This window comes from Mauremys mutica, chromosome 5 (genome assembly GCF_020497125.1).
Source record: "Mauremys mutica isolate MM-2020 ecotype Southern chromosome 5, ASM2049712v1, whole genome shotgun sequence".
In the NCBI taxonomy this organism is placed as follows: domain Eukaryota; kingdom Metazoa; phylum Chordata; order Testudines; family Geoemydidae; genus Mauremys; species Mauremys mutica.
In genome coordinates, this window is record NC_059076.1 from 94,603,015 (window position 1) to 94,625,004 (window position 21,990).

At 38.6% G+C, this 21,990-nt stretch overlaps 1 protein-coding gene across 1 annotated transcript in view; it reads left to right on the forward strand.

Annotated features, from left to right (window-relative positions):
• Window positions 1-21,990, forward strand: part of FRYL (FRY like transcription coactivator) — a 351,277-nt gene that overhangs the window by 144,910 nt on the left and 184,377 nt on the right. Inside the window, exons 7-14 of the mRNA XM_045018794.1 lie at window positions 5,602-5,741; window positions 6,836-6,932; window positions 10,740-10,819; window positions 11,411-11,491; window positions 12,602-12,770; window positions 17,782-17,874; window positions 20,224-20,322; window positions 21,573-21,674. Of these exons, the coding sequence (XP_044874729.1) occupies window positions 5,602-5,741; window positions 6,836-6,932; window positions 10,740-10,819; window positions 11,411-11,491; window positions 12,602-12,770; window positions 17,782-17,874; window positions 20,224-20,322; window positions 21,573-21,674 (861 nt within the window). The remainder of the gene's footprint in view (window positions 1-5,601; window positions 5,742-6,835; window positions 6,933-10,739; window positions 10,820-11,410; window positions 11,492-12,601; window positions 12,771-17,781; window positions 17,875-20,223; window positions 20,323-21,572; window positions 21,675-21,990) is intronic.

A 21,990-nucleotide genomic window follows, 5' to 3' on the forward strand; every position in this document is an offset into this window, starting at 1 on the left:
TCAGAAAACTATGAGCATACAGCTGAGATGAGACAAAACATGTTAAAATATTTCATGTTTTTCATTAAAAAAAGTTGTTGAAAAAATGTTTTCAACGACATTGCCTAGTGGATAGGACACTGAGTTTGGAGTAAGGAGACCTGGATTCTGTTCCCAGCTCTGTCACTGCCCTGCTATGTAACCTGCACCAAGGCACTTGGCTTCTCTATGCCTCTGTTTCCTTTCTCTCCCTTTGTCTATCTTGTCTTTAACTGTAAGCTCTTTAGAGCAGCAACTCTCTCTCTTTGTGGGTTTGTACAGCACTTAGCACGATGAGCCCCCAATTTGGTTGGCTTCTAGTTGCTTCTGTAATAAATAATGATAATACTGAAGAGCTTAGCCACATCTAAATTGCCCCAAAATTGTCTATAAATGTATTACTGCAGTGTTCTTTCCTGTTAACAGATGTGTTGTCAGATTATAACATGAATTGCTTTGTTTGGAGTGGCCTTTCTATACCATTAAAATTTTAAGGATGCAAATGTGACTGGGAGGGAAAAAAAAGAAGCAATTCATTCTAACACAAAAATGACTTTTCACCAAGAGAATGAAGTGGTTTAGAATACTGTGGAGGGTAGATATTTGTTGTATTGCCATTTTAGTGCTAACACTTCTTAATCTGGAATATGTGAAAATAGCATTTAAGATGCAATGCAGGCACAATACAGTATTGCCTCTGTGTGTGTCTGTCTGTCCGCTGCTGCCAGATTGGTTACTTCCAGTTTCACTTGGTGTCCAGTTGACTGGTCAATCCATAACTCTGGAGTTTGTATCTTTTGAGGTTCTACTGTAGTGATAGTATATAAACCATCTTATAGGGAAACAACTCCTAAATAACCAGAGTAGATAAGGTTGAAAAGATAATACTTTTTGAAAACATTTTTCCTTCCATCAGGAGAAGCATCAGTACATGGGTTAAGCAGGCAAAGGAGAGATGAATGGACCGGGAAAGAGCACTAAAGTGACTAAGTGATTGTGCAGGCTAATTGCTCGTTTGGCCATTTTCGTTGAAACCACACAGTGATACAAGTTATGTAATAGCTTTGTGCTTGGTACTGTACAATTTATTTAATTTGTAGCTTTTATGTGGTACTTATCTCTTCAAAACACCAATGAATTTAGCTGTATAACAGTTATTTCTATTTTAAAGATTAGGAGAATGAGGCACAGAGAAGTTAAACGACTTTCCCAAGATCACACAGCAAGTATTAACAGAACTGGTAGTAGAACCCAGATCTCCAGACTTTATGTGCTGTCAGATGCCCCCATCTTGCCCGATGTCAGTTTGGCTTTACTCTCATTGGAGATAATAGGAACTCAACTCAGCCTTATCTATGGAACCACAAGAGGCACTTGCATAATAAGTAAAAGTGGAACTAATTTTTGTTAGAAAAATCAAGGTATTTGATGAATTGGGATTTTTAAATTTTTTTAGAATTAATTATTTAGAAGGGCCTACAATAATATAAGAATGTTAACAGAATAAGCCAGATTTATGTATTTTAACAAGATCAGGTTAAATTCTTATGGCTTTTATGAATCAGAGTAAATCTCAAATCATTTGGAAGCAGGCATAGATTATTCTGCTTTCCATTAGTGTACAAGTGTTAAACTAATTTTCTATACTGTACAGTAAATGTCACGTATTAACCATCTTTCAGCTAAAATATCTCTATTAGAGAAAATAATATACATCTAATAGAGCTCACTTAGTCTCTCTGCAAACCAATAATCACACACACTGTCTGTTCAGTACTAATAACACAAGTATTTAATGATAATGGTACAGGCTTATATAATGTCATCAAAGAAGAAAATCCTCATATTTAAATAATGTGCTAGGCTTCTTTCATAGTGACCATCAATAACTGGATAAGGAGCTTTGAAAAATGCCTAATTTAGCTTTATTGTTAAAATTACATGTAAAAAGCTTCTGCTACCATCAGTAAGTGGAATAGAAACCTGTACCTTACTCACACTGCAGGAGGATAGTACAACTAGTGGCAGCGGGATAAAGGTAATAAGTTCATCAGCAGGCAGAGTTAATGATATCAGAATGTCATTGTTACATATTGCAGGATGTCAGATGCAAGCGATGTTGAATTTGAAACAAAAACAAAAACTATAAAGTAGCTAACATGAATTCCCTTTTCCTCCTTTATAAAGAAGATTAAATTTTAGGTATTATTTTGAGAAAACAAAACAAATATTAAGTACTTCGTGTTTGTTCATATGTCTATCTTAGTACTTTATATAGTGCCTGTCACATGGTATCTAAGTGCTGCATGTGTAAATTAGAGGTACAGTGCCATAGCTGTACTGGACTTCCAGGAGTTTTCTGTTCTTTCTTCATGCATTTTACTATACAAATGACAGTCTATTTATGCTGGAACCCAGAACATAACATCACAGTGATTTTTTTCTGAGGGTACTTTCTCTTGCTCTCTCTTCCCCCTCCCCCCCTTGTTGTCTTCACCCTATTCCAGTTATGGTGGGGAAAACTTTATCAGAAAGGTGGTTTTCACAGTATGTTCTAAAGACAATCAAATTTTAGATTAGTTTACTGTCCCCTGGTAGCTCATTCCATAGCCAAGTTCATTCCATAGCCAAGCCCCCTTTACTGATAACACTTTATCTCTGGTTCTTATCCTGGATGTTATCAACAGCATTTTCCCAGCAGTAAGTAGTTGTCTTGTGGGCTAAAGATGCAGAAGTAGTACTCGATGATGTTGGGTCGTGGCCCACTGGTGGATTCGACAAAAACTTTTAAATTGGCAATAGAAGCAGATTAGGACTTGTGGACAGCATAGGGATGTTGTTGTCTTGATAAGTGTTCCATTAAGGATATGTCCTGCACAAACTAAAGCCTCTCCCTGGCTTCCGCCTTCAGCGTAGATGCAGTGAATTATAATAATCAGATGTATATCTCTTAGAAGCGTATATTCTAATGAAATTATCAGAAGCACGCCAGTGATGATGATACAGTGGTATTTTTGGTAGCACATCAAACTCTCTGGGGGGTTATTTTTATAGAATGTGTATAGTCCTTAATTCCATTCACCTACAGCTAGAAATATAACTGAATCATGAATTGCAAGTAACAGATTTAATATGTAGTAATTGTGTTACCAAAAGAAGCTATTTAAATCTAAACTAAAAATGTTCAAACAATAAGAATTTTTAAAAATGCTTCAGATCAGAATGATAGATGATTTTACTCTCTCTCTAACAATTAAAGAGATGCAAATGTAGTTATGTGAGAATACAAATTATGTTGTTCTGAGGTCTGTGATTTATTACATTCAGTCCTCAACCATTGCCACACCCCTCCCTCAAAACGGCTAGACCAAGTTCAGTGATAATTTTAAAGAGTTGACATTTTGAATACTATATTAGCTAGAAACACTTTCTGTACTGCACTAGTAAGTTCAGCCTTCCAACAGTATTAATGGAAGTAGTCTGTCTTGAAATTCAAGGGTGTAAGTGCCAAAGCAGTGTGTTATGCTGCAGCATTGTGATTGGCTAAAATGTCTAATTCTTGTGGACAGTCCTTGCCGCAGATAATGCAGGTGTAAGGCGTAGGGACAGAAGATGAAGTCAGCGCACTACTAGTGGTTGAGGCCTTCTCTGCTTTCTTTTTTGCTCTCTGTTTTCTTCTCTTTCAACCATCTCTCTTCAGCCTCTTTGACTCCTTGGTGCAGCACAGCCTTCCACTGTAGCCTGTTGCTAGCTGCCTCTTCCCAGCTTGTGACATCAACGTGAAAGTTTTCGAATCCCTCTTGCAAACATCCTTGAACCTGAAGCTAGGCTGGCCCAGTGGCCTTAGAGCCTCTGCAAGTTCTCCATACAAGAGATCCTTTGGAATGTGTCCATCATCCATCTGGTGCAGCTGATCAAGCCTGTGAAGATGCCTATTAATCTTTGGTCATTTTGTTTCTCAAGTAGTTCAGTGTCAGGAACTTTGGTTTCCCACTCAATATTTAGAAGACAATGAAGATAGCAGGTGTGGAAGGTGTATAAGGTATTCATTTTCTGCCCTGGAAAATGACAGGATGGCAGACTTTTTAAAATAGAGTTATTTTGATTACTGTCTTATTGCCTTTAACTTCCATTCAACATGAGTTTATTCAACACTGCCTCAAAACTATTTAAATTAGAAATCTGTGCTTTATTATAATATGAAAACAACAGATTGGAATCTCAGGTTTCAGGTGGTATAAGGTGTTAAACTCTAGCAATTAATGAGATATTGGTTGTTTTAACCACATTAGAATTGAAGTGGTGGGATTTGGACAAGGAGATGATAATGCACTGACATGATTTTAAGGTTGAGTATCTTTGCACCTATCAGGACGTTAGTAGTACTTTGGACCAATAGAAAAGTTTTTAAATAAAACTTCCAATCACTGGCGTTGACCAATGATCAGAAAGGAAAAGGAAGAAAGTGTGCCAGTGGAAAACTTCTTTCCTTTCTGAGTGCAAGTCCACATATATATTCCACTGTTGGTGCGTGTGTGTCCCATGCACTCGAGCTAGAGACTTATGATCAGCAGTACCCGATGGGATGACTCGTGCACCCTTAGTGTCCTTGTGCCTCCAGCTGAGGGCATAAAGGGCAAGTGTGTTCCAACTTTCCCTCTGTTCCTTCTCACTGCTCATGGCTACAAATTGGAGCTCTCAGTGGCTGCCTCTAAATTTTATGTTATTAGCGTTGAGTACTAGCTAGTTGGGTTAATGTTGGAATTTTACAGTGTTTCCTTTTGTTTTCTTTTTGAAGAAACTTCTTGTTTGTTTACTGGGGAAGTACTGTCAGTACTGGTTCAGTCAAAACTGAACTCATCCCCAGGTTGCGAAAACTGCCCAATTTGTGAGACAGTAATGCTCTTAAATGATGGGCAGGGTAGGGGCTTAATATGCCTAGATGAGGGGAACATCACTGAGGAGTGTGCTATCTGCAAGTCATTTTGCAAATAAACACAGAGATCTAGGAAACCTCAAGTTAAACTTAAAATGATCTTAGTCTGCTTGGAGTTGGTTCATCTGACTATGCCTCATCTAGGAGCGCTCCAGTAACCACTTTATCTGGAGCCACAAATCTCTACCCTGAAAAACCCTGACAAAGCCTCATAAGACTTCTGAAGAGAACTGTGTGCATAAACACATTGGGAAGAATATCACTTTTCCATAATTTATATTGTGAAATAATTGTGTGCTTTAAATGTGAATTTACTTCGTGACAACATTCAGGTTGATTATTTTAAAGTATCTAGCATCTTCTAGTTAGTTTTAGCATGGTTGCCTATATAGAGTGTTTCAGAGCTCCAGATTAACTTTACAATATTTGCTTGTTTCTTTATAATACGTTTTTCATTATGTTTGATTTAGAATGTTGTGATTACAAAAATTCCCTTGAATGAACATAAAGATTATTTTGTACAAAAATTACTCTAACATAATATAGAACTATTCAGACAGTGTTAATAAATCTAGAAGAGAGAATGATTTGAAGTAACTAAATTATAAATCTTGTTGTGAACCAATGTACCTTTTTTACCTTTCCAGTTGATAAGCTCTATGAGCTCAGTAGCAGAGCACTGTCTCCCCTCCTTACTACGCACCTTGTTTGACTGGTACAGGCGTCAAAATGGAACGGAAGATGAATCTTATGAATACAGACCTCGATCTAGCACAAAATCTAAGGGGTAAGTGCTATTGCATTTCCCCCCCCCCCCAGCAAATCAACATTTGGCTCATACGTTTATTGCTGTAAAAGTGTAGTTGTACTTTTTGGATAACAAAATATTTCATATTTTGGTCTCTTATTTCCTGGATCAGCAGAGGCTAAAGTTTCTCAGATTTTGCCCTTAATCTGGGGAGAAGTAACACCTTGAATAACTTAATGATTCCTAGGGCTAATTTAAGGAGCAGCGTGGAATTTAAAGGGCTTGGGGATGTAATTTTGAGTATACGTGGTTTTCGCTTTACACGCTAACCGCGGAACGGAACCCCCGCATAAGATAAGACTTGCCTGTACTTGACAAAAAATTAAATTTAAATTTCCCCTTGATGTGACATTGAGGTCATCGATAGCTCAGTGGTTTGAGCATTGGCCTGCTAAACCCAGGGTTGTGAGTTCAATCCTTAAGGGGGCCATTTGGGGATTGGTCCTGCTTTGAGCAGGGGGTTGGATTAGATGATCTCCTGAGGTCCCTTCCAACCCTAATAATCTATGATGCACTCTGAAGTGATTCCTAACTAGTTCACATCCTCTGGGGTTCCCCCCCCCCTCACCTTTTGTGGGGAGGGGACAAGTCATGGAAGCAGTAAGAAAAAAATCAGAAAGATTTTCTGGCTTCCTGAAACTATTTTAAAAAAAAAATCCTGCTGCCCCCCAAACCTCAAATTCTTTCCTAACCATACACCAGGGCCGGCTCCAGGCACCAGTGAAGGAAGCAGGTGCCTGGGGCGGCCAACAGAAAGGAGCGGCACTCCATCTGTGACTGGGGCAGCACGTCTGGCTCTTCAATGGCAATTCAGCGGCGGGTCCTTCACTCCTTCTCTTCCTCTTTGGCGGCACTTCGGCAGCAGCTCAATTGGGTTTCTCTCCCCCCACCCCCCAGCCACCGCCGCTTGTGGTGGCAAAAAATCTGGAGCCAGCCCTGCCATGCACTGTATTGGATATGTATCTGGCTATTTTTACTTTAAAACAACCAACCAAGCACTAATATGTAACTCTTACAATATGTATCTGAATTCAGTCCTACATATAATGTTTATTCTTAATTTCTTCTTTTAGGGATGAGCAACAGCGTGAGAGAGATTATCTACTTGAAAGGAGGGACTTAGCTGTAGATTTCATTTTTTGTTTAGTTTTAGTAGAAGTTCTAAAACAGGTAAGCTCTTTAGCCTCTACAAGGTGTGTGCTTGCTGTTAATCTTTTGTTTGTAATTGTTAACATCCACATGTTTCAGTCGTCTACTTCAAGTTTTTTTTTTTAATATATAAAACTGAGGCCAACACAGGATGAGTACATGTGATGTTACAGTAATTCTTCCAACTGCACAAAGCTTTCAGCCTCTCCTCCTTGCTCTCTCCTCAGCTCCCCATTCCTTCCTTATACCTTCTCTATTGAAATCTCTTAGAGGGCATGTCTACACTGCCCCACAGTTTGGACTATGGGGACGTGACTAGCAGTGCACACCAAAGTTCTGTATTGAAAATCCCATATGTGGACATTGTGGGCGTGTATGAAAAGGTTCCAGATTCACATTGATGAAGTCAGAATGAGGAAACATAATTCTTCTTTGAGTGTTCTCCACATATTCCCACTGATGAGTTGTGGTGGCTGGTGCAGCTGAGATGTTGGAATGTTCTCATAGCAGCACCCATTAGAGTACTTGCATGTCCATCTTATCCTTCCCCTCAATATTCCCAAACATTCTGAGGATAAAGGGATGTGTTGCCCTCTGCCATCTCTGTTCCTTCCAGCTACAGCAGCAGACACACATGGATGTCTCCAGATGTCTTGGATCCAGAGCCTTCTCTCAAGACTTTTTAGTGACTTGGATAGCTTTTCACTTTTAGTATAGTTAGTATAATTAGGATAAGAATAATTAGTTATTTAGGTCAGTTGTTATTTTTAGTGTAGTTAAATAGTTGTTAAAATCAGTTCCATCTACTGGTTAAATGGCAGATCCAAGGCAAAGAAATCCAGTTTTAAGAGGTGTGCATCTTGCCTGGTAGTCTTCCTGGAATTGGACACCCATGTTAGATGCTTGGCATGTCTTGGTGAGGACCACTTTTATTTGATTTGTTCTATCTACAGTATGTTCATTCAGAAAGCATGTAAGGAGCATTTGAACAGATAGCAAGCCCTCTTGTTTCAAGAAGCTTTGCTGGCAAAGCTGCTTGGAATTGATAATTCTAAGGGATTCCAACACAAGTTAAAAAGATGGGTGTCAGCACCTTGTACAGCTAGCTTGAAGAAAGAGTACTGTGATGGAAGGTCTGGCTCTGGGGTTGAGTTCCATGACTGCGACTCAGTCTGTTCTCAGACTTTGAGCCAACAATGAAAGCACCAGAGACTCCCTTGGCACTGTCCTCTGAGGCAAGAAGTAAGTGGTGAGAAAAAAAGCCATTAGATTGTCCATCTCAGTTCCAAAAAAGATGGCAAAACATAAAAAAAGCACCTGTTAGTGGTGTGACATTGGTTACACTAAGGAGATTCACTGGCTCCAGATCTGTCAGCATTGGATCCTAAACTGAAAGGTAAGAGTGCTCATTAGAGTAAATCCCTTCATAAATCTCATCTAACAGATCCAAAGTTAGTTATGGAATCAACAAGTTTCTTCATCACAGATTCACACGTTTATATCAGTTATTGTGGAAGCTTATTTCTGTATCTCTAAGTATGTCTACACAAGGATAAAAAACTCATATCTGGCCTGATAAGACTCAGCTGACTCAGAGTTGCAGGGCTTGGGCTCCAGGGCTGAAAAATCCCTTTGTAGACATTTGGGCTCAGATTAGAGCCAGATTGTCTATACAGTGATTTTTAGCCCTGGAACCCGAGCCCCATGAGCCCGAGTCAGCTGATCCAGACCAGCCACAGCCAGGCGGCGGGTCTTTTATCCCTGTGTAGATACCTTATCAGACAAAGTCACCACAAATATCTCTGCTTTTATGGTGCTAATGAATTTCCAGTATAAGGACCTTCCTTCTGGCCTATCTGCTGCCCCAAGAGTTTTACAAAATGCCTTTCTGCTGTAGCAGCCCGTTTGAGAAGACAAGGTATTTTTGTTTACCCTTATCTAGATGATGGTCTCCTCACACTCACATTTCAAAAGAGCTTTCTCAAGGACTTTTGTTACACATGTGCCCTCTACGAGAGATTAGGACTTTTGAGCAATATGAAAAAGTCCCACATCTGTCCTAGACAGAGAATTCCCTTCATACGAGCAGTTCGTGACACACAGGAAAGTAGGGCTTTTCTGCCATGCAAGAGGCTCCTCAGGATTCAATCTGCTGTAGGTACGCTAAATCAACAAAGTACCCAAAAAGTAACATTCTTCGTAAAGTCAAGATTTTTAAGGACTCAGAGAAAGAGGGGAGAGTGGGTAGAGAGCGTGAATATTAGTGCTTCACTGAGTCCTAACAGAATTTGACTCTAGGCCGTGGAGCAGTAGAAGGAATTGAGGCAGCAGAGAGCATCTGACCCCCTTCTATAGCCTCACCCTCTGAGTGTTCGGGTATGCTATCGGAAGGGGTAGGAGGGAGTGTGAGTGCTTAAACAGGTACTGCTATTAGAAGGTTGCACTGGCTGGTGCAACCCAAGTGTGAAAATGCAGTGTCCATATCAAAGAACTCCAGTTACAGGTAAGTAACCTTCATTTTTGTCCATTCTCAGTAACATCAATATCAGCAATCATCAACCTACTACTTCGCAGAAGAGAGTTGGGTGTATGCTAACACTTGATATTATTTGTATTAGTTTGAACTTCACATTTATTCATGTATAAAATATAATAACAGAAAATCTTACAGGAGCAAAGTCCCAGGACAGAGAGATGTGTTGCATTCTCTGTAGTTGAATCATAAAATTCTTTTTTTTTTGGGGATTGTGTGGGGGGGAATACTTCTGAAATAAAAATAACTTACTCTTATTAGTCTTTGAAAATTTAATTATTTGACAAAGCCAGCTTATTTAAACATTTAAAGTAGTGTAATGTGATTTGATTAGTTAAATAAGTAGTAAAAAGTGGGTGTACATCCAGAACAAAAATGACCTTTTAAAGAATATATTTGGTGCTGACTCTTAGGAGGCAAAATGAAAACATAGCTGAAAGGCTAAAAAGGAAAGCTCTTCCATTGAACACAAAATATACAACCTCTTCACCTTTTATATGGGATTAAACAGAACCACTGTGAGATTGGTCTACTTAGATGTGTTTATGCCTGATCTCTACACCAAATCTGCCTTATTCTTAGGAAGGAATTGATGTGTGCGTGGCCACTCTGATATGCAGTACTTATAAAATACTTTAATCTTCAAAAGCTTCATAAACATGATTTTTGACAGTTATTTTTTTTTTTAAAAACCCACATACACTCTGGGCAAAGGTAGGCTGTGCATTTGGGGCCAGTGTTCAATCATTTCCTTACTCAGTTATGTCACCTTCTTGGATGTGGTACAAACTGGGCATAAACACCTCCTTTTCTGTTCTTGCTTTTTTCTTTCCTCTTAGCCAGATGGATGAGCTTTTAAACTGATGCCTTTGGCCTCCTTCCCCTGACATGAATATCTTTACCCCACATTTGAGGTTAAATCTGGAATAGTCAGATCACATCAGTTAGTGAGGTCTGAAATGAAACAGTTAATCTAGACTCATAGCTATTCATGATATGCGCATAACGATGTGGTCACTTAATTTTTTACCACCATTTTTGGTTACTTAAACTCATTAGTCAGATTATTTAGCAGAATGCCACACATCTCTGATGTGGAGTCATACTGCTTGAATATCTAGGCACAGAACCTCACCTGGGTTCAATTGTCATAGCTCCATTGAAGTCAGTGGAACTCTGACCGTTACAGCATCTCAGGATCTGCCTCCTAATCTATTCGTGAATATTTCTAAGGGGCATAGCACAATGGTATTTATATACTGATATAATAAAGTGAAATGATATCTATATTTCAGATACCTGTTCATCCAGTGCCAGATCCTTTAGTACATGAAGTTCTGAATTTGGCTTTTAAGCACTTTAAACACAAGGAAGGGTAAGTCAAGTTTAAATCATACACATAATGTTTTTGTTTTAATTCATAGGGCTTTGTCATCTGGCTGTTTTCAGACTGACTGCATAGGTTTTCTGTTCTAATTGCTCACACCTAATGAATTTGGGGATAATACACAAAAAACATAATTAATATTGATTTTTGAAGCTAAAAAGCATGACTGTTTAAAGAAGACAGCTGTGTGCAATAGAAAGCTTATCTTGTTTGTCTTAAAATATACAGCTTAATTTACACAGTAAGGGCAAGAAAAATAGAAGGTCGTGGTCAGGATACATAAATAAACTCTTCCCATGTAGAGTACTGTATACAGTTCCTCCTTAAAATGTATTGCATCCAGTAAGCCTACCAAAATTAACCTGCACCAGTTTTCATATGTTATCTATTTTTAAACTTAAAAACAGAACGTTAGGTATGAAAAAGTTCCCAGTGAAGTATTGTCTTTCTATTCAGATTGATAATTCCTCATTGCATGGAGCACCTTTTATGTTTTGTATACTGCTGAGCACACTGTTGATACATCCAAATAATATTTTCTAAAAGCACATCCTTGTTCTTTTCTTTTTTCTCCCTTAGGTATTCAGGAACCAACACTGGGAATGTGCATATTATTGCAGATTTATATGCAGAAGTGATAGGGGTTCTTGCTCAATCAAAGTAAGCTTGATATTTCACCTCTTCCTTTTCCCTCTTTTTTTTTTTTTCTCTCCATAAGGTAAAACTTTCCTCTCTGACTACTACTTACAGCACATTTATTAATAATGTTAGCAGACTGGAAGCTTTTCCATAGTTGTACATAAGAAAGTCAGCTACTAATCAAACATTTGGCATAGCAGCCACATTGTTGTGCATCATTCCCATAGTCTTAACAAAACAAGAAATGCTGTCCTTACCTTGAAACATAAATTATACATCTTTGTATTGCACAGTGCTTCCTTCAGTACAGCACTTTCCTCTCTCATTACTAGTCTCTCTCATTAGCTTGAGTACAATTCCAAGTCTGTCCAATGAAGAAGTTTTTAAGAATTGTTACTAGTGTTAATGGCTCATAACTTAATGAAATGCATATTGTGTATTGCTATAATTTAATAAGATTTTATAGATTAGACATTTAAGAAATATTTTCAAAGCTAATAAGTTTAGTTAAAAAAAAAAAAAGACCTTCCAGTGTATCTTGCATTATATTTGATGTACTTGTGTATTCAGGCTTTATTCTCTGGTTTGCCTATCTGCTTCATGCTTGCACCCTGTAAGATATTGAAATGTATAGGTATCCTCTCATTCTGGGCAGATTTTTGTAAATTACATTATATTTCCTCCTCCAAAGAATGGAACAGATGCAACTCAAATGAGAAAAATGCTATCTATACGCAGTTACAAAGACATGCCTTAGATATTTTTGTATAAAGGCGGTGAGTGTAATTGTAATTTTAAAATAGCTAAGTGCACATTTGTTCAACAAAACTATGCATCAGGAAGATTTTTAAAAGGATGCTGCCATTTTTTATTTATATAGAAGGAGTAGATAGAAAGCTGACATCCCTCAAATGTTATTGCTCTGCCTACATATATTCTCTAATATGCTAATTACCATAGTATCTAGACATCAAATAAAAGAAATAAAATCTGTCTACCTTAACTGTGTCTCTTTAACTGTAGCTACTATATCATTGTCAGATAAAGTTACCTGAAAAATATGTTTAAAATAGAAATAATGTAAACTGAACTAAGCAATATCAATGTTTGCTATGTGTGTAAATTATCCAGGTTTCAGGCTGTTAGGAAGAAGTTTGTCACTGAATTAAAGGAACTGCGGCAGAAGGAACAGAGTCCTCACGTAGTGCAAAGTATCATCAGCTTAATTATGGGGATGAAGTTTTTCAGAGTAAAAATGTATCCTGTAGAAGACTTTGAAGCATCATTTCAGTTCATGCAGGTAAATGTGCACCACCTTGAACTAAAGCAGACATTTTGAGACTAGATTTAACTTCTATGTATCTTCATTAACAAGGTTCTGTCTTCTTTGATGGCTTGCATATGTGCACTGCACTGTAGGTGTGGTGTGTGAGCTCCTAGTGCTTCAGTGCTGGAGACTTTTTCCCTAGCAGAAACTTAAGGAGTGTCCTTGCCTACCGCTGAGCTCCTTGTGTTGTGAATAAGGGTATAAAGGGTGGAGACACTGTCCCTCTTCCTGTACCTTCTTACCATCCATGATCAACACATTGGTGTTCCATGTGAACAACTATTTGATCTACCTAGTGGTACTCAAAAAGTTCTGACTTTTCATTTTATTTTCTTTTAGTTTATACGTTTAAGTTTATTTCTTTTGATTTAGTCCTTCTTTTATCCTTTTTTCAGTCTGTCAGGTCTCTGGACCCTGCCTACTGGGGTGGGGAGCATATGTCAAAGTCTGCTGGGGTTCAAACTTTATGCAGGCTGCAAAAAGCCTATGCCTGTTAGTGACCCTTGCCCCTGCTACCTCAAGTGTTTTGAATGAGTGCCATATCAGAGATAGGTGCTCTATCTGTCACGGCTTCAAGACTAGGAAAAAGCTGCTGTAGGAGTGCCTCTGGTATATATTTAGATCAGCTTTGGAGCCCTCTCAGTCATGTAAGGGAAGCTCTTCAAAGACTCTTTCCCATAGTGCTCCCCTGGCTGTGTCAGCTGAAAGAGGCTGCAGGTAATCCCTGTCTCTGATATCCTCCTCTTTGAAGGCCAGGGAATTGGAGCCCTGGCCTCAGAAGCACAAGCAGAAGTCTGCATCCATCTCCTCAAAGCTTAGGGTGTGGGACTCTTCAACAGAGGATCCTTCAGACACATCAGTCCTCATCCTCAAAAGAAACCCGCCCAGCACTTTCAAACGATGAGCCTAGAGCTTAAATTCATAACTCTGCTAGACACTGAAAATCATGGACTGAATAGAGACACTAAGATTGCTTATTACAGCAATTTATAACCCACTAAGAACCCCCCTCTGGCTTCTCTCCACCTTGTATGACCAGAGGAGAGTTAACGGGCCACTTTACCTTGAATGGTCCTTTGAAATGTGTGTTAACTATTTATGCTAAATAATCATGTTCAAGTCCTGTATTTAGCAGTGACACTTTGATTTAGTTTCCCAGACCTAAAGAAGAGCTCTGTGTAAGCTTGAAAGCTTTGTCTCTGTCACCAACAGAAGTTGGTCCAATAAAAGGTATTTGGTGGTCCAATAAAAGGTATTTGGTGCCCCCCTCCCTCAGTTAGAAATTACATAGACTGGGTTCAATAATAAATAAAATAAGTTTATTAACTACAAAAGATGGATTTTAACTGAATGTAAGAGATTACAGAACAAAGCAGATTACTACGCAAATAAAACAAAACCCGCAAGTTTAGCTCAAAATACTTAAGGAAACAGGTTACAAAATGTACTTTCTTACCCTAAATGTTATTTTAGGCAGGTTGCAAAGTTTCTGTGGTTCAGAGTTCCAGTTATATTTCTTTTCAGACTGGACCCCCGTCTCAGTCTGGACTCTCCCCCTTCCACCGCACCTTCCCTTCAGGTGGTTTTAGCAGTCTTTCTTTTTGGGCAGACATGCCATGGAGAGGAGTCTTCCTGTTTGCCTTCCTCCCCACCCTTAAATAGGATTTACATAAGGTGGGAATCCTTTGTTTCCCAAACTTGACCCCCTTCCCTTCCAGTGGAAAGTTACAAGAAGTCCTAGGTAATGTTTAGTATCAGCTGAGAAGACCACCCACCTAGTAGTGTCACAATTATGTCTTGGACGCCTCCCGGGAGGGAGAAAGATTAGAATCTTCATAGTTTTGTTGTGCCCTCCTGATGGCACATCAAATTTGATGGCCTGTCGTCTGGTGGGTGTTTTCCCAACACATCCAATTGTAATGGTTACATAGTCCATACTCCTAACTTTAGATACAGAAATGATACATGCATACAAATTGGATAATCACATTCAGTAAATTGTAACTTTTCCAATGATATCCTACAAGACCCATCTTGAATAAAGTACATCTCAGTAATGTCATATCCATATCATAAGCATATTTCCATAAAGAATATGGAGTACAATGTCACAATATTATCTCACCCACCTTGTGTCTCTAATATCCTGGGACTGACATGGCTACAACAACACTGCATATAATTTTTCCTCAGTCAACCGAAGTGTTCCCTCCACTCCACCTCAACCCTTTCCCTCTATCCCCCACACTTGTGCATGGCTCCCATTTGTAAGGGGACAGTAAGATTGGTGTGGGTAGGAGAAGCACTGAAACTATAATCTTCTGTGGGACAAAAAACAGCTGTTAATGACTTCAGACAAACTACTGTAAGTTTTCTACAATGGTCCCATCCCGAGTCGGGAACTTTCTAAACTTGTCTCCTCTCTTCCCTTGGTCCAAACTCCCCAGGGCCCATCACTGCCTGTGTGCTAGAAATGCACAGACATGGACACAATGATTGTTCATTGATAATCTGTTCTATAGCTTCTGCCAAATGCATAATAGTGATTCATCGGAAATCAATAAAATTATTGATTTATACCCTTGTCTTTCTCAGGGACTATTGAAGGGTTGAAGCAGAGCGTGGGCTGTGGTTAAAATCAAGAATATAGCACAGTGCAAGAGGGGGCTATTGGCAGGGAGGGTGGGGCTCAATTTTAACTTACCAGCCTAGGGTTCTGGTTCCTGTCATGGCTCAGTCTCCTCCTCAGGTTTGTCAAGGGGTTGCTTCTCCAGATAGAGGTGCAGAAACATGCTGCTTGTCCTCCAGGTCTTCCAGGGTATCCTCTATGCTCCTTGCTGTCTCTTTACTCTGGCCCTCATTGACATCCCATTGGACAATGAGGTGGGGTTGAGGAGGGAGTTGTGGGTAACTTTAGGCTGTGTACTGGGAGCCTTTTGACAGCACCTGGTCCCATTCATCATAGAAGGGACATGTATGATGAGAGATAGTTGGAATCTTTTGCCCTCCTGTACAAAAGCCTCAAGTGCTTGATGCGTTCCCGGCACTGGGCTCAGTACCCTCCTGCTCCAGCCTCAGTGGAATTTCCTGGTGTAGGTATATGTTCCTGCCACTCCGGGAGAAGTCTTGAAAGACTGTATGCTTCAACCACACATTGACCAGCACCTGGCAGGCCAGGTCAGCTCTTTCCAAAGCAGATCCAGGTTCACCTTTTTTGATCAAAAGAGTGCAGCAGAAAGCTGTTCTGGTGTGAAAAGTGCAGCTCACTACTAGTAGTGAAAATGGAGGGACAGTGACCTTTATGGATTGGGTAAGGGTCTGGAAGAAAGGGGTTCAGTGCATTGTGTAACTTGGTCCTGAGAAGGTGGTATGTGCCTCTTACCCCGTCCACACCACAAACTGGTATGGGTATGGGGCTGTGCCACAGACTGAGGCATGTACTTACCCACACTCCTCAAGCAGGTAGCTTATTTGCCATGTATTCATGCCTTCTGACAAGTGCTTCTGAGGTATAGGTGTGGATAATAAGGGGGTTATGGCACATGTGCCATGTGCATGGAACTGTTTATAGTTGCTAGTGTAGATGTAGCCTTAGACGCCCTCCAAATGGATCACCAGCTGCATTGCAATGGCTTACATTCTAAGAGAGTAACATCTCCTGATAGTCAGTGTGTGCTTCAGAGCACATTCAGCGTCAGCTGTGTTTCTGATTCACATCCCCACTCTAGACATTTGTAGAGCAGCAGTGAGTCCTTGGTCTATATTTCCACCATACATTATACACTGTCTGCCCACTTCAAGGGAAGATGCAAATGTAGGTGAGGCAGTCCCTAAAGTCCCTCTTCAGAAGAGATTCCCAAGCTGTTACCTCAGAATGTGGGCCATGGAGTCAACTCCAGTGTAATGGACACCTGAAGAAGAAAAGAATGGTTACTTAACCTTCTTGTAACAGTTTGTTCTTCAGGATTTGAGGCATATGTCCATTCCATGACCCATCCTCCTTCTCTGATGCATCAGAGTCTACCATTGGGTTCTGGTGTGAAGGCACTGGAGGATAGGTGGGGCACCTTTGTCCTTTATACACTCACTTGAAGAACAAGGAGTTCAGCTGTGGGTGGGGCTGCTCCTGTGGGTAGCAGTAGGGAAAAATTCTCCAAAACCAGTGCACAAAGTGTTCACATACCTACAGTATAATGTACATCACGTCTCAAACAATAATTGCAAGAACATTAAGTAACTGTTTTAATCTAACAAAGCTGCCTAGTACAAAAACAACTTGGTATGTTTTACTCTTATCTTGAGACATCTTATTTAATATATATTTTAAACATTATATTAATCAGTGACTTAGAGCTTCTTTCAAACTAAGCTAAATATTTTTGGCAGTCAGTTACCAGTTTAGGTCCTGATTCTGCAAAGATTTACACACATGCTTAAATACCTTGCTGGATTGGGACTATAGTGCTCATCATCTTGCAGGATCAAGCCCTTACTGTAAATATTTTCTCTAAAATTATGTTTTGTGTATAAGTTATGATAGTAAATTAACTTGAAGATGATGACTGCTATATAAATGTTAAGTATTCTTAATGCCTAAAAATTTTCTAGTAATGACCATAAGAGTACCCCCTATTTTCAGATATTTTAAAATAATTTGAGCAGGAAGATTTACTTTAGACTCTTATAATTCTATTTATGGAAAAAACATAATAGAAAGACAACTGCTATTGCAACAGTTTCCTTTTTAGTTTTCAAAAAAGTTGGTGGGGGAGGGGCACAGGATTTAAAACTTTACCTTTGATAATGGTATGAATGAGTCTAAGATGCTGCTGAGGAATAGGCTAACTTTTATTTTTAAAATTATTAATTTTAAGTAGCTGCCAGTGTAGGACAGTTGGTGATGTTCTTATACAATAAATTAAAACTTAATTTTTTTTTTGTCTTTTGTTTGTTGTTGCTGTCTTTTTAACATTTGATCATAAAGGAATGTGCTCAGTACTTCCTGGAAGTAAAAGATAAAGATATAAAACATGCACTAGCTGGTTTGTTTGTGGAGATTCTCATCCCTGTGGCTGCTGTAAGTAGTCTTTTTTTCTTTTCTTCCTCCTGTGTGAGTTTGATTAGTTTTTCTTCCTGCAATTCTTTCAATAGATCCTCACTGTATTGAATTTGTGCAGACCCGTAAAAGCTGTTAGGTAAATTCTTGCCTCACTGCATTTGCCCATTGGTACCTAAGTGCTCCTATGAAAGCAAGCATATCAGTACTTCCTGCTTATCTGGTTTCCCATCTGTCTTTAGGCCTAGAGTCATTATTCTCTCACCATAACTGTTATCTCTCATACTTATTTTAGTAGGCTGAATTCTGCCATTCTTATTTAGTCTTTACTCAAGGAAAGCTCTCACTGGCTTGTTCTTCACCAGCTGAAGCAGCCTTCAAATGTAGCCCCAAGTGTAGCATAATACTGCCCGTTATAGCCTGTAGGTGATAAATGTACGCAGACCTCAAAAATGATTTTCTGTGCAAAAGAAAAGGATGCAGTCCTTTGGCTAAGTGAGTCCAGTAAGACTCTGAATTTGTGAACAACCTTGATGTTTGGTGGGCATAATCCCTCATTTGAGGGAGAAGTCACAGCCTCTGCCACTGTCTTAGAATGATTTCTCTTGCCAGTATCATCTGCATCTTATGCAGTTTGAATTTGAGCCAAACAGCTTTCATCCGAGTGCATTCCTCCAACAGACAATGACAAAGGAAAACTGCATTGCCTAGGCTAAAGGAATAGAAAACAGGGCTGAATATCATCAGCATGTTGAAAACACAGCAGCCCATAACACTTCTCTTTCCCTGAGGAGGTTGTAAGTCAAGAAGACTGTGCCATCCAAACCTGAAGTCTGATTGATAGGTATCCTAAAGATTAAAGGAAATTGTGTGTCTGATGTTGGCCTGCCATCACCTTCTCAATAAACTTCCACACAATGAGTTTAGAAACTTCGTAGAAGTTGGTGAGATGGTTATGTCAAATGATAGTTTCATTAGCAAGTGCCAGACCACAACATGTTGCTGATAAGCAAAGTGCCCTCCAAAAGAATGGTGGGTCCTAAGTCCATTCATCAAGTGACTGAAAGGACTTCTGTCATTATGCTCAGGACCCTTCACTTAGTTACAGTCAGAGAAGACAATGTTATTAGTTCCAATTTCTGTTATACAGCTTTCATTGTATCACAGACAGTAACCCAACTCACATTTAAATGTAAAATGGAGCCAGTTATGCCTCTTTGAACCACTTTAATACATTGCTGATATCTTAAAGGTTAATTTTTTTTATATCAAGAGAGCCACTTTGTTGGCTCAAATACTTTTCAAATGCATTTCACAGTTGTCTGCTTCTCATCACGTAAAAGTTCAGACTATTGTACTGAGCAAAATGGGTTGCCATTTTTTTGATGACTGCTTTGTGAACAAAATAATTAAAATTAAGAAATTTAGTTACCTTTTATGTAAAAGGACTAAAGAGAAATTATGAACTTGCAGTTGCTAGAGATGTGCAGTTCAGTGCATCTATCCAGTGTAAAATCAAAGTAATTATGATTACTTCTGTAACACCTTTGATGTGTATGTTTCTTTACAAAGCACATAGCTTAGGAAAGGTCCCTCCCCTGAAGAGCTTACAATATTAATTGGACAAATACAACGCAAACATTAAAGGATGAAGTGTGAAGGTGATGAAGTGTGAAGTTGGTCAGCAATGGAAGCCTAAATATTTACTAGGAGAGATGTGTTGATGGGGAGAGGGTGGGTGCATGGGAAGGCAGCAGTTCTGGGTTTATAGAACAGAGTGGGAAAGCCCTTAGAGTGTGAGTGTGTGCGTGCGTACGTTCATGCATTGAAACAAACCCCATAGTGATTTTGCACCTGAATTGTGAAACCAAATGAAGATACTGCATTTATGATAGGGTACCCAGTAATAAGCCTCATTCTTATTGAGTCTCAGTTCTCAGATTTAGTGTGCATTAAGAAAAAGGGTAACAGTGAGAAAAGTTGAGTGACTTCTTTTAACAAAAAAATACACAAAGTTTAAAAGAAACTTCTGTCTAAGAATTTGGTGTTGTCTACTAGTAAAATAGTTTACACACTTAGCATGTGTTTAAAAATAAGACTCTTTTTCCTTAAAGTGTGCAAATTCAGGACAGATGTTTCTGAACTTTGTTAGTCGCAACATTTTCATTGTTTTAATTAGATGTTTGTGCTATATGACACATTGATTTCATTTGCTGCTCATTATATCAGACTTGAATAACTGTACTAATCTTAAAGATAACCTAAATGTTGAATTCTCATATGCCTGCATAGTTCTGATTTTAATATATTTTAACTTCTTTCTTTCTGCCTAGATTTCTATACTCAATTATTGATATTTATTTTCACTAGGCTGTTAAAAATGAAGTGAATGTGCCATGTTTGAAAAATTTTGTGGAGATGCTCTACCAGACTACCTTTGAATTGAGCTCAAGAAAGAAGCACTCACTGGTATTTAAGAAATATTTCACTTCTCATATATTTATTGATATATATTTTAGATTTTTAGATGAATGATTTACCTAAGGAAAGTTAAGAGAGTTCTTTAATATAAAGTCTTAACTCCTAAAGGCAGCACAAGGATTAAATTCATGCTTTTTTATACTGCTTCTGCTCGATCTTTGATCTCGATCTCTTTGTGCAGGATTTGTTCTCTTTGTGAATGAAAAGTAATTCTACCTCTGCTCTCATTCCTGAGCCTTTCCTGTAACTGACGGTTTTTAATTATTTCAGTGGTTTGTGATGTGGAGTTGTTGTTCCCTAATATTTCCTCTGATAGCATAAATTCTGTTCAGTTAGAATCTCAGTGTGGATTTAATTAAAGGGCAGAAGTGGCAGATCATATATTTTTTGCAGCAAACTAGCTGCCTGTTAACTACCCTGCTCTTATCTATTGGCTCTTCTGCCCACATATTTCAGCTTTTCCCAGCATCTCTTTATCTCCTCAAACTTAGCTCATGGGGTTTTTTGGTATGTGTGTTTCCTTGCAAGGATTTAACTAGATTTTCTTTATTTATTTTTTTAGTGTAGTATTTGTCACTCCCTTTATTCACGTACCTATAATGCAAGTGAATTTGTCTCACTTTGCATCTGGCACAAGGCTAATTTTTGTGTCTTTGGTTTGTACTTTTATTAAATTTACTTTAAAATTATCCCTTACTCACATTCACATATGGAGGGCTTTGAGTACAATAGAGATTCCATTGCTATCCTATTTTAAGATTCCAAGAATTAAGGAACTGCTGTCACTGTAGACAGTTAAACACTGTAGCTTGTAATAAGAATGTAATGATATCATTGTCAAACTTGGTGCTGAGAGGACATTTGGTATTGTTGTTTTTTTTTAAAGTGAGAAACACTGTTGCATTATTCTTATTATTTAACTAGGTTGTATTTCTCTCTCCTAACTTTCATCCTATACCAAAATGACTGTGAATGAGACCAATTTTGTATTAAGAACCAGTATTCTTTCTGCTGAAAAACTTTTAACACCTTAAGAGATCTTACAGCACTCCAGCAGGAGAAGGCACAATAGCTCAAGTACTTACGAACTCTATTAAATTTTTGAAGGTAGAACAGGGGAGAAGGCAGTGCTTATGACCACCCAAAGCCTCTCAGGTTTTACTGGGATGATTGTGTTGTCCCTGAATGTATTTCTCACAGAGCAATTTGATCAATTCTTCTTTCTTCCTTCCTTGTAGGCTCTGTATCCATTGATCACCTGCCTGTTGTGTGTCAGTCAGAAACAGTTTTTTTTAAATAACTGGCACATTTTCCTGCAGAACTGTTTGTCACATTTAAAGGTAAGAAACATTCTTAGATCAGAAACCTGTCACAGATCAGTAGCATTCAGTCTTATGTACTTATTGCATTTTATTACCCACTAAAGCAACATAATTAGCTGTTTAAAAGGACATTGTCAAATAATTATTCTAAAAACCTTTTGAATGTTTTAATTCTCCATTGTTTAGTAATGTGTTTCCTGTGTTTTTATATGGTGCTGGAATTGGCATTGCACTTTTTTTTTTTAAATGCAAAAGGTAACAATTTTAACTCATTTAGGTCCATTTGATGCTATCTTTGTGCATCAGCTTCACTGGTTCATGTTTGCGTAGCTCT